General features: G+C 34.6%; 2 protein-coding genes across 5 annotated transcripts; one reads left to right on the top strand and one right to left on the bottom strand.

Moving 5' to 3' along the window:
• Window positions 1-664: 664 nt before the first annotated feature.
• On the bottom strand, window positions 665-5,313 carry Bm9641 (Uncharacterized protein; the record flags this gene model as incomplete). 3 transcript variants are annotated; one of them, XM_001899061.2, is made up of 13 exons in its annotated part: window positions 665-805; window positions 867-1,127; window positions 1,317-1,473; window positions 1,550-1,788; window positions 1,923-2,180; window positions 2,260-2,415; window positions 2,581-2,659; window positions 2,821-2,978; window positions 3,594-3,728; window positions 3,822-4,094; window positions 4,396-4,524; window positions 4,739-4,904; window positions 5,081-5,313. In XM_001899061.2, 13 exons carry the CDS (start codon window positions 5,311-5,313, stop codon window positions 665-667), a joined length of 2,385 nt encoding a protein of 794 aa, XP_001899096.1. The 3 variants fall into 3 exon arrangements, with proteins under 3 accessions (XP_001899096.1, XP_042929855.1, XP_042929854.1); XM_043073921.1 differs by having other exon boundaries at window positions 3,594-3,710; XM_043073920.1 differs by having other exon boundaries at window positions 4,414-4,524.
• Window positions 5,314-6,023: 710 nt separating this feature from the next.
• Window positions 6,024-10,141, top strand: Bm6254 (Uncharacterized protein; the record flags this gene model as incomplete). Of its 2 annotated transcripts, none has more annotated exons than XM_043073919.1 (11): window positions 6,024-6,078; window positions 6,215-6,366; window positions 6,499-6,671; window positions 6,762-6,847; window positions 6,941-7,095; window positions 7,247-7,493; window positions 7,583-7,680; window positions 7,933-8,062; window positions 8,216-8,382; window positions 8,641-8,721; window positions 10,070-10,141. In XM_043073919.1, 11 exons carry the CDS (start codon window positions 6,024-6,026, stop codon window positions 10,139-10,141), a joined length of 1,416 nt encoding a protein of 471 aa, XP_042929853.1. The 2 variants fall into 2 exon arrangements, with proteins under 2 accessions (XP_042929853.1, XP_042929852.1); XM_043073918.1 differs by having other exon boundaries at window positions 6,941-7,131.
• Between the last annotated feature and the right edge of the window lie 2,812 nt (window positions 10,142-12,953).

The raw sequence follows: 12,953 nt of genomic DNA, 5'->3' as shown, positions 1-12,953 counted from the left end.
AAATTTTGAGTATTTTTATACGTCGCGTCCAGTGATTTTCTCTTGTGATAATAAGGCATAATTTGTGATCACTTCATCTCCAGTTTTCTGGATACTTTTTTCTAATATCTTTAATCATAAACTCTTAAATTGTTTCCATTTATCCGCTTCGCTCTTAGAACAACCTCACTCTGCGAGTGTTCAGCACATCGTGCAAAAAATTTCGTGTAGCTATATCTGGAAGTCTGCTCTGAATAAAAGTGGGAATCCAAACTGCGTACCTAACAGAATATAGATTTCGTAGTTCTTATTTTTTGGAATGGGATTCATTAACGGATAGAGCTTGGAAATACAAGATACTGCATCCCACATGGACGATCTAGATTACAGCAAGGGCGAATAATTGATTCTGCAAAACTTATACCTAATCTTCGAAATTAATGTTCCACGCCAATGGTAGCCATTCCATTCTTGACTTCTGAAGACATTTTTTTGGACATGATTTTTCTCTAGGCATCACGAACTAGTTCTATTAAAATTGACCAATGTACCTTGCCAATTTGCATAGTTTATAATGATATGGTTTTATAGTAAGTTGTTAAACATCAACTACAGAAATCAACTTGTTCCACAGTGTTCACATCACTATCACTAACAGTTGCATAGCTTAAAAGCGTCAACATTGTTATCGGAGTTCGAGTGATGTATCAAACGTATCGTCCGACACAACATCATCGAACTGGAAAGCATCATTAAGGCGTGACATCGAATTTAGAATTGCGGACAATCGGGATGAACCACCTTCTTCTGTATTAATTTGCCTTACCTAAATACGTCATATTCAGAGTCAAATATGAATAACAAAACGAATTCGTGGAAGAGATTACCCCAAGCTTATTTAGTTGTTCTAACATGCGGTCGACTTCGTCTGGCGATCTCATAAATAACCACTCCAACTTATCTTCATTTTTGATAACACAAGCTGAGCGTTCAGCAGCAAATACTCCCGTGGCTTGGGATATATGTGTCATGTCAATGCGAGCCAGCAATCTCATGAATCCATCAGCTGCACAGTTCAACCCCTCTTGGGCTATTAAAATACTTTCACATAAGCACACTACGCAGGCTGCTGGCTCATCATCCATGTCCTGCAAACAGTAACAGTCTCGGCAATTTCTACTGTATAATTAGGGCTGAACTCTCAAATTTTTTCTCATTTTATTTATACCATTAATTCAGTGGAATACTACGAAAATCTTGTTTTAGACGATAACAAATCAAATCAAAGTATACGGGTATAATCAATTTGCATTCGAACTATTAACGAAACAACATACCGTAGAAGTGATTGCAAGAGTTATTAGTGATATCCATTTGTGCATGTCAGCAGCGCTCTGACATATGAACTGGATTCTGCTGTTTTTAAGAACGACTTCGAACATATGTGGTGAACGGTCATCACCTTTGAGTTCAACTACATCAATAACTGAATCTCTAGAAAAAAAACTCTTGCAAAGCAATTTTTTTCATTTCTGTCAGTTAATACAAATCCAACTTATTTTAAAAATACCTGACAGATATAACACGTTCACCAAATTTGCACGTAGAGTCGGAAAACTGATAAATTTTTTTATTTTGCAAATGAAAGTAGCTCTGCTGGAAATCGCCTGAGCCAAGTAGCCACGAAACGCCACCCCCAACTTCTTTATGATACAAAAAACCACTGTGCTGATAACCGTCTCCATTCATGCTATATAGCTTCATTTGTCTCCATTGTGCAAGATAATATCCATAGAGAACTGGTGCATCCTGTAAACTGCAAACGATTCATATTCACATGACATGATTTACAGTAACGCTCTCCCACTGTTAGTTTCTACACGGAAACATTAATTTAAAATGACATAAATTATAGCACTCTTTCCACAAGTTAAAAACGTTACCTTATGCAACTCCTTGGATATGAAACGAATAAGATACTGTGGAGTGGGATCAGGGCAAACTTTTAGTTTTATTTTATCGAGTTGAAAATTTGACACATAATTCTCATATGCATAATTCAGAGCATCCAAAATGGTGATACCAAGCTGTTTACATGCCATGCATATTTCCACGACTGATAAGAACTTATCATCTTCAGCTTCGCATACATTGTAATCTTTCTCAGCATGCAGATACATCACTTGCCAGTCTGGACCAACCTGAAAACTTCGATACAAATAATCTATGTTGATTAGCAACCATTTTATTTTTCAACTGATAGTCTAGAATATAACTTACATGAACACTACTGATGTACCGGAGTGGTAGATACGCACGTGTAACATATGACTTTTTAGAAGTTATAAAATTTTCTGCAGATAACAAATAAGCTGCCTGATTGGAGAGAGCAAATAATCGCCTTTCGATTTCTCCTGTACCGAAATGCGAATACACCTTTAAAAAGTACATGCAATAATAATTCATTACATGCTTTGCATGTTAAAGATCCGTAATTTTTCGACAGAGCCAACCTAATCGAAAAAAAAATTACTTGCAGTAGTTCATTTTTCTTTATTTCTGATTAGGAATTTTTGAAGACAAAATAAAAGCAGTAGATACCTGGAACAAACGCATAAACCTTTCGGCGTCGTGCTTGAAAACATTCATGCTAAGGCCAATCATTTCACCCATATCCAACCTTGAAGACCATTTCTCAACTGTTAAACAAATAAGCAGTAAATGAACAAATATCGATTCGCTATTTTATAATTTGAATCCAGAAATGAATTTTTTGGCTTGGAAAAAGGTCCATTTGATCTATTTTAATGGTTTTTTCAGTATTCGAGAAAAATAAAACACCTTATTTCGCCACATGGAAGATCGACTAACGTTGTTATCGGCGATGTCCTGTATTCACATTCATTAAAGTGAATATCCTCTACGGACAATTTTGCTTTTGACAAGCTTGTTTTCAGTGCTATATCGAAAGGATCCGTTGAAACAACAGCACTACTGACCTAAACATACATTACAGCAAAGCGGCAAATCTGTGATATTATAAATCAAGCACCACTAAAACATAAGAATTTGGTAAAATTTGCAAGTGCAAAGTGGTCACTTATAAGGCATTAAGTTCTGACATTAACATAACCAGCTGTAAGTTTAAATAAATGATTAAACTACTATAATGCACCAGATTTCCAGTAGTTTTGATTTCACACTAATGACTACCGAAAAACTATAACAGAAACTGTATTCAAAGCAAATATAATCAGCAAGCAAAGTTCTGGAAAAATAAGAAGACCCTATTTAATTACTAATATAACTTGAAGATTTGTAATTTTTCGAATAAAAGTCATGGTCTTTTTTCAAGATTTGAAAGGACATGCGCGCGAAATTTCAATGAAGTTCATAGACGCTCAAAATAGCACTTAATTGGGAAGTATAAATGATTCAGAATACATTTTCTTTAGTCGAAAACTTTGTATTGATGGTAATTTTTTGTTTTTTTTGTTATAAGGTGAAGAATTTCCAAAGAGGGACAAAACAACATACGCCACAGACAACCACCTGCAGAAACCCAGAAAATATTCACGAAGAAATTACATCTGACTTTTTTGTTGATAACTAACGGTATGTTTTTCTTCATCCACAGTGTTTTTTAATGCATCTTCTTTTGAAAGACAACAGTGGATACTATCTGCTGATTCACTCTTTCTACGCTTCAGCAATTCACCGAAAATTTGATCCTGAACATTCCCATTTACCTTTAAATTATAGCTTTTTTATTCAAAAAACATTCACAAATGCCTTTTAGCAATTCAATATAACATTGTTATTAATAAGGTATTATGCATTACCGAGTCGTTTTCTGGCACAGCGATATCTTTATCAAATGATGTAGTATGAGTTTCCACAAAATCAGCCGGTAATGGTACATCAAGCAATAAAGGTGAGACATCCTGAGAATGTGTTGAAAATTGTAATCGAGATTCTTGGGGAATTGCCGAACGGCTCTCTAATTCACGTGAATATCTGCATAAAACAGCGGAACTGCCACTTGATGTTGACGGTCGCTGATTACCATGACGCATTATTGCTATTGGAATATTGTTACGTCTTTCAAAAGGTTTCTGGAAGATTACAAAATACTAAGTTTTGCTCTGTAAAGTGACAATAAAATAAAAGATTTCGCTTTAAAAAGGTTGAAAGCATATTCTATACATAATAAACGTGCAGAATTAAATGTTTATGGTAGAATTTCCACATTTTCAATTTGGAATTACTAATTACGATTTTTCAGCAACACACAACATAAGCAAAGAGCAAACTCCTCCAGCAAGACTACTAGTTCCCTTCATTTATTTGATAAATGTAGTGAGATGATCAAACTGTGCGCTCTTCCTGATAGAAACATCTGAAATGAAAACAAACCAAAAATTTGAACTGTACTTCGGTAAAAGCTATCATTTTCTGGACAACACGAGAAAGCAGGGATTGATCCGTCATCACAGCTTCTTTGTGGTAGAACTTTCGAACAGTTTCTATATCTTGTTGAAAAGACTAAAATATAGCGTTCTTTAAAAGCATTTGAAGCGAGATACAATGGAGAATTGCAATGCAGAGAGCAGAAGAAAACCATTCGTCAATCTACAAAGTAAAAAAATATCCATAAACAGTCTTAATATCAAAGAATGAGTGGCAATTGATTTCAGTGAATCTGATGAATATATCTGCACTATGTAATTTTGAATAAAAAGAACATATACTTAGGAACCTGAAAGTGATATAATAATGTTTGCTTATTGAGAACATCCTTGAGCCACGCAACCGACAGCTGTCGTGTTGAAGTGACACGCCATTCCCGTTTCAGATAGTCAATTTCGTTGCGCGACATGAACTCTTTCACAAATACCCAGTATAAACGATTACCTCTGTTAAACCTAAGCAAAATAACAGAGAGATCCCAGTTGCAGGGAGGTGTTTTTTTTCTCGCAATCAATTTACAAAAAAAAAAAAAATTCAATCATAGCAATTAATTCACAATGCTATCATTTTCTGCGGAACTTGAATTACGCAATGTAGAGCTGAGAAAGAATGCCGACAGATATACACATACCCGTAAGAAAGAAAAAAATCGAAGATCGTTACAAGATTTCGTGCAGCAACAGAACTCGAGTCAAGAGGTTGATGTCGACCGTCTAATAAATGTCGCCTCCATTCGACCACTGTATCCGTGATAGCATATGTAATAGAAGCTTCGATGTGAGGATGAAATGACTGTGTGATTTCAGCATAATGTCTTCCGTTTCCTCCTCTTTTGAATCCATTCAGTGGAGCTATCGTTATCATCTTCTTGTTCAAAATTAATCATTTCACATATACATACATTTCATTTTATATTCCATTTAAACAAATGCTCAACGGTCCTGTCCAAAAGAACGGTTCACAAACTCTAGAGCTATTCCAGAGAAACATAAATTAGCCCCTTACGCTGTCTTCATTTCCTGAGGTAATGAAGATGCCAATATGTAAAAAGCTAGTCCTGGACCAAGTTTATCCTTAATCCTGACTTATCACCAACTTCCTCATCAATATCTGACAACCTTCACAGCTATCGAACAGAAGTTCTCTTTAAACCTCACAATGTCTCTTTCAAATGCAGCATCTTCTCATGCCACCTCATGTCTGCGTACACTCATTTATTTATACTGCCTCACTCTCTCAAACTCAGTATGTGACACAATATTTGACACACTCTTAAACATATATCAATTGCTGGAGTGGTTCAACATAGTTTTTGCGAACGTACGTAGGTGTGGAACTGTATCCGGGGAAATTGGAATTCAAACTATACTGCTGATCTCATTTTTTCTCATAGTTATTGACAAACATAGCTGTTGCCTGTTGGCACCAGTGATTTGAGATTATCTTTTCTATGTCTGATGTTCCAGTGATAGTCTGAATCGCATAGTATAAATATGGAATTTTTTAGTTTAGAAATTTGTTTTCAGCATCAGAGTATCAGTTTCAGCCGTTTGCATGCTTTAAACTGTCTCATCATGCCACTGAAAAGCCGAGTTGATGCAAAAAGAACAGAGTCTGAACGTTTGCAAGGTATTGTATTGTTTCATATTTCTCGTGCAAGCGTCTTATATATTTTTACAGTATGATATTATGGAAGCCACCCGTGTTCTGTAAAATTAAGAAATACCAAATATCATGAATTTCTGGTAAAAATAGGTGTTTTTAGAAATAGTGGTCGATCTTTTACGAGAAGAGGAAAACAAGTACTGTGCCGACTGTGAAGCGAAACAACCTCGATGGGCATCCTGGAATCTAGGAGTATTTCTGTGCATACGATGTGCCGGGATCCATCGTAATCTCGGTGTTCATCTCACTAAGGTATCGTCCTTTGATCTTTAAAGGAATTAATATACCTTCAGTTCTGTAGTTGATTTTTTCCTTTTAAAGTTGTGAGAATATGATTGTTTGGTCTCTTCAGTTTTAACTACCTTGCGATGTGACAAAATGCAGGTCAAGTCGGTCAATTTGGATTCATGGACCCCAGAGCAGGTCCAAAGTATGCGGGTCATGGGCAATAAAATGGCACGCCGTGTTTATGAAGCAGAGCTTCCTGAGCACTTTCGTAGACCACAAACAGATTCTGCTCTGGAATCATTCATCAGGGCAAAATACGAGCAAAAGAGGTAGTAATTTCCATAGTTCCAAGATAGTAATTTTCCAATTTTTGTTGAGGTAACAAGTTTTTTTTTTTTCTGTAAAACATATTATTATAGATATATCCTGAAGGACTGGTCGCCGCCTCTACCTGATGTAAATGATTTACCACTTCGTTCGGATAAGAGACAAATTTCTGATCGCGGTATGCTTCTTAAGCTTAGTTTTTGTGTTTCTACAAAATCATTCAAATCACTTAATGAAGTGTCAGCTGTGCAAACCGTTGTTATTATTTCAGATATGTGCTCAAATGTTAGGGAAAGAAATCACTGTGCGGAGTCAATGGAAAAGACAAGAAACGTGACTGCGGGTTCTAGCGTGGCGAATGCTATTGGTAAAAAAAAGGATGGCGCAGTTATAGATATACCGCTCTTAGATCTCAGTACTCCCATGGTAGATATTAGTCAGAATGAACTCCCACCCACACTGGTAAATCAGTAGTAGTTTCTGTTTGATGAGAACTTCAACTTCTCTGTATTGTTTTATTAGTCTTACGTAATATTTCTTACGCAATATTTTCTCTTCTGAAAGCAGATTTTTGCAGCCTTTTACTGTGATGGATAAAAATATGGTGAATCTGAATAATAACATCAAGGGAATCAGAGAGAGTAATGAAATGGAAGATTTCGGCCCAATTGTTGCTGCCCCGCCTGCGAAACTGCGGTCTGATATTTTTGCCACGAATGCTGTAGCGTCTTCTTCTAATGTCAAAAGTGGTTTTATAACTTTTGGCTCGCAAAACAATTTAAAAGACTTAGTATCTGTGTTAGGATGTGGTGCCGTAGTGAATGGTAAGTTCCGGAATAATACAATATTACATCCTAGCAGTTCTTGTTGTTTGTGGTGAAAGAAACATTCTGAAATTTTCCTTTTTTTTCAGAGAAAAAGAGTACTTCAGATATCCTTGCTTTGTATGGAACTGCATCTAAATTTTATCCTCGGCCAACAAAACAGTGTCGAGTGCAACAAATTTCTGAGGTTCTTCGTTTAGTTTTAGAAAAAAAAATTTTTTGAAGCAGTAATGGAATAATATGAATAAAGCATCTAAAAACCTCTGACCTTTTTAAATTATGTATGCTAGTTATCTCGTTTTTTTTTTCTCTTTGTCCGAAGTTTTTCCACTTGAATATTTCAAAAAAAAAAAGTCTTTTATTTCTTTGTTAAAAAGCTGAACAGCTGGATTCTAATAAAATGAGTCAGTTTTATGTCTTTATTAATGTTTCCCTTCAGGTTTCATCCAGTGATGACAAGGCTGACAAACTAAGGAACATACATTTATCTGATGCGTCCAGTATCGGGTCATTTTTCGATCCATCCATTGTTCCTTTTTCTCAGCGATCTTGTGGATCTCAAAGCGGTTGTAAGTTTATGGCTAGGTCTGGAAAAACGGTTTATAATCAATTTTTATTGTTGTGGATTTGCGTTTTACATTTTTTTACGCATTCTTTTTGTTGTTTGAAAATACATTAATCAAATTTTTATCCAAATCAGATAGTACAATGATCTATGTCAGATGCACAGTTAGCTGTATTTGGACCAGAAACAAACACTTTATCAGTGGGAAATTTTTTTCTAAATCGTGAATCAGCGGCGATGTTCGCTGCAACAGAAAGTGAAGTTTTATCGGCTTCTCAGACGATTAGTTCGGGACAAGTGGACATACCATCCAGAAAAATTTCGGTTAGTGCCTAATTAATTTTATCTTATTTCACTGAATGTTATATATTTCACCTTCACATTTCACATTCTTGAAAGATTTTTTCATGGAAGATAGGACTTTCTTCTTCAGAGGAGCCGTGTTTCTGACTGTATCTTCTTTCTGATGGAAGGTTCCTAGTCTTTTAATTACTGAACTTCCGAGAAATGAAGTACTTTAAAAATATTTGTGGTTTGTTCTATGTAATATTGTATGAGCAGATAACAACTGATTATCTTAAGGATGGATTCGCAGCAGTAAACATCCAGCCGAAATCGGATGAAGATAGAAGTGATATTGTTATTTCATGCAGTACTACAGAGGTTATTCTTAAATTTGTTTTTTTTTTTTTTTTTGTTTTTTAAGTATTGATATATTTCTTTAAAAAAGAACCGAAAAAGAAATCGTCAGTAATAGGAAATATTTAATAACAGTTTTATTAGTAATATTTGAGTATTTTTTATAAAAACTTACCTGTCTTTTTCCTACTTTAGCTTCATCTGTTAATAAAACATTGCTGAGAATACAAATCAAACATGAAACACGAGTAACTATTTAATACATAAGTACGTGAAATAATGATGAATCTTAAATTTACGTTATGTATCAGTTTACTTAAACGGTCTCCTTTGCTATTGAAACAGTGTAATTCGTCACTTTTTGGACGATCCATTGGAGCTTTTCAGCCAACGTTGGACAGAATATTTGTACCCCTACTTAGTGAAAGACTTTTGGACAGTCGTTATTTCAGGTTTCTAAGAGTGTGTTCATGAGTTATTTCCGTTTACGGTCACGTAAAGCTGGTATCGGCTGCGAAAATACTAACTTTTGTATTAGAGCAGTACGTTTAAAGTGTACAGTATTCTGGTTTACTGCATAAGTGGGCACAGAATGATTGAAATGAAACACTGTATTGTGTGTAAACACTGTATATCCAGAAATACATTGTCTGGAATGCGCTCCGTAATGTGGTGAATGGTTTAATAAGTCGTATTAAGATAAAGTGATAAGAGTACATTTATCGCTCATAATAATTGAAATACCTTCGGTGTATGGCATTGCTGTGGACATCTCCCATAATTGATAACGGTTAAATTGGTGGTATGATTTCAATTGCATCATATACATCGTATGAAGTATTAGCTATGTGGAGATCAGGATTATATTGATTAGAAGTTGTATTATGCAGAATAGATGGTTCTAGTACGTTTTATATAGACTTAAGATAGGGACAAGTTGCTAGGGTCTGAGAATTGATGAGATGAACTGTGCTTGCACAGCCTTGTTGAAGTAGCAGTTATGGTGAAGGGACATATTATGGAATGGAAGTTGTAGGAAACAAAAACCAACGAATCAAAATCTGTTTTGTTGTACTTTTAGGTTTCTCATTTCACTTCACTATTTCCGATGTGTTCACTTCCTGAAGCATCTTGCGCTCGTTATCTGTTTCATCTATCAACATTTTCTTATTAGAATATCGTAGAAGCTGAAGTGTTTATATTACTGAAAATTTATAGAACACAAGAATTTGTTGCACATAGATAATAATTACAGCAAATATTAGAATAACATGGAGTTGTCAGTTACGGCATACTCTTGTTTTCTGATTTTATCTTTATCTGTTGTGTAAAATTGTCAAAACCTATTGCTGAAAACTTATTCCACTTACAGGAAGTGAGGAACTCAGCCGTAAATCATCTAATGGCAGATTTTAGTCAGTTCAATATCGGTGACGAATCGTGAAAACCTAATAGTTTACAGAAAAATATTTCATGGAGTTAGAATCACATGCTAATGTGCAAAGCTCGTTTACGTTACGATCATTAAAAATTATTTCTAGTTGGTCATAATATGAATATCCTTTTTTATTGTATCGCTTTCTACGTATTTCCATTTTGCTTTTGATGTAGACTTCCTCAAATAGAGCACTAGCTTTTGTTTGATAATATTTTCATTGGTCTTTAAAAATCACTTTCTTATTCCCCATCGCTTGATGCTCTCATTGCGATTACTTCTTATTAAATAATAGTGGATCCATGACCGTTTGTTGATTGGTCGTGTGTTTAATGTATTTCCCGAAAGCTATTCATTTTGATATTTTTTCTACGTTCTGAATCCTACCATCTGGTTGCTTATCATTCGATCATTGTTGACCTCTTTTTATGAATTGGGATCTTGCATAAAATGGTTTAGAATTTTTTTCATTTGCCACTGGTTACTTTCGAGAATTAATTCATATCATTTATTTATTGGCATTAAATTGTCAAGTGCAACGACTTTAAAAAAGGTCTATTACTTTCATTAAATTGTTTTTATCACTGGTGAAGCTATGAAAGGATATGTAAGAAAATCTTAGAAAAAAAAGAGTTAGACTTGAGTTGTTGACTTTTGCGAACTATTGCATATTATTTTCTTGGTTGTTCATTTTTTTATTCATGACTTGAGCAATACACACATTATGTTCGTATCATATAGAACCGAAGAATTTGTGATAATGTGCCATTTTTGCTATTATTAGGTACTTTGATTTTAAACAGTCTTTTATAGTACCAGTAACGAATTTTATGAGACGTTTAGTTATGGTTATAACTAAGTTTTTAGCCGGGCATCGCATCTCGTTACGACTGTTCGATTTAACACTTCATTTTTGTGTTAGGAAGTATTCGTAGTCATTCGTTCATTGGTACTTTACCCTTTTCATGTACAACCTGTTTAACTGGTTTATATACCGTTTATCCTTTGTATCAATGCATCAGCATTGAAATTATTTAAAGTTAGTTACTATGGACCTATTGTAATAGTAAAGTCCACTTTAAGAGCTGTTTCAGTAATGCGTGGAAGTTAATGATTTGTTAAAATGTGGTAAAAATTTAAATAGCCTTTGATCTACATCTGGTACCCATCGTCGCGATTGTCAGAAGGGCGATGGCTTTAAAATAGAACTGTGCTCACAGTAAATCTTCAGCAAAAACCGCTTCTAAAATTTTGCTGATTGTCGAAGTACTAAGGACGGGAATGATGAATGACAGTGTGAGAAATAGCATCTGGTTTCACAATTCTATCAAATCTTTTCTAGGTAAAGGGTCTCGTTGAAAGTACTTTTTAAATTAAATTTCAGAGTAAATGTTCAGATGCTCTGGGAGATCGTTGGAAGAGCATATAGTCCAAAGACTATAGTTCCGGTTTATGAAATTCCTGTATGGAGTTCCAGTTGTTTTAGTAAATCTCTCTGTTTGAATAGTTTTCTGGAGGTTTGGAAGTTGCGAGCCAAAACACAGGAAATCAAGATATATTGTAAACAAAAGAATATTAGTTTGGGCATAAACGCCGTCAGTTTAATTTCTGGATATTAAGCTACCAATAATACTTTGCAGCGAAGACTGGAGTTAGAACTGATCTTTATTTTATTAAGATAAAAGATGTCACTGAACGAGGCTATTGAACAGTATTAAAAAATTTAAGGAAGTAAATCTGTAGGGGCGCAGAAAGCGCACTATGTTTGGAGCGGTGCTCGCCAGTTAACCTATTACCTCCTTTAATCTGTTCATAGAATAGGAACTGTATGATTACTGTAAGTAAACAGCTGTTCCTAATCAGCTGCTCATAGTAGTGAATTACAATTCTCAGACATTGCAAGTAAATTTGGTTTAGAACAAAGAAGGTTGGTTGAAGCAAAGAATAGTCAAATCTGAGTTTGGCTTTTAGGCTGGAAGATCTTGATAATAAGTAATGCACATATTCTTTGTTAGCAAACTGTGAAACTCCAGACAATGCAGATGATTATTGCATAACGAATTTGATGATTGAAACATAAAAATACGACGATAATCTTTAATCTTATGGATTCAGTACAAATTCATTTCGACATATATTATATTCGGTTTTTCCGCTATGGAATTGTACAAGTTGTCAAAGCAAGAAGAAGCAAAAAATGAAGCAGAGGAAAGCAATATTTTTGTATTCATGAAAAACTTGCATAATGTTTTCCATGAAGAGACATTCTTTGAAACATTACATTACTTGGCTGGTGACTTTTTCTTTCAGTTCACTTTCATCTCTCACTGTTCCACATTTCTGAAAGCTTGTTAATTGCATCTGTGGATTTTGATATTTTATCTAAGTAGACTGTTTCCTTAAAATCTGAAAAGCAATTAGGAAATCAATATAAGCAAACCAGTCAGAATTAATATTGTTTTATTATAATTTTGAATTTTGGAATTTCCTTCCTTTCCACTACAACGTATCAAGGTCAATTTGAGTTAATCCACTGATCCGTTTCTGAAGTTTATAACTCCAAATATGTTCAAAACACATCCGGAAGTAAAAAAATCCTCAAAATTTTAAGAAAACATCTTTTTAGTTCTTCAATCAGTAATTGAAAGTGAATTTGTGTTCCATAATTCTTAAAGGATTGATGTATTGAGGCAAGGACGGGATACAATCTATGAATTATTGTTATAAAGTCCTTACAATATTTATTTCTTACAACTCATATTTAAAAAATGCCGTTATGAAGCAATAAACATGAAATGTACAGCTAACGCGATAATTTTAT

This window comes from Brugia malayi (assembly GCF_000002995.4).
Source record: "Brugia malayi strain FR3 genome assembly, contig: Bm_v4_ChrX_scaffold_001, whole genome shotgun sequence".
NCBI lineage: Eukaryota > Metazoa > Nematoda > Chromadorea > Rhabditida > Onchocercidae > Brugia > Brugia malayi.
Note: the sequence above shows the minus strand (reverse complement) of the source record. Positions and strands in the feature narration are given on the sequence as shown.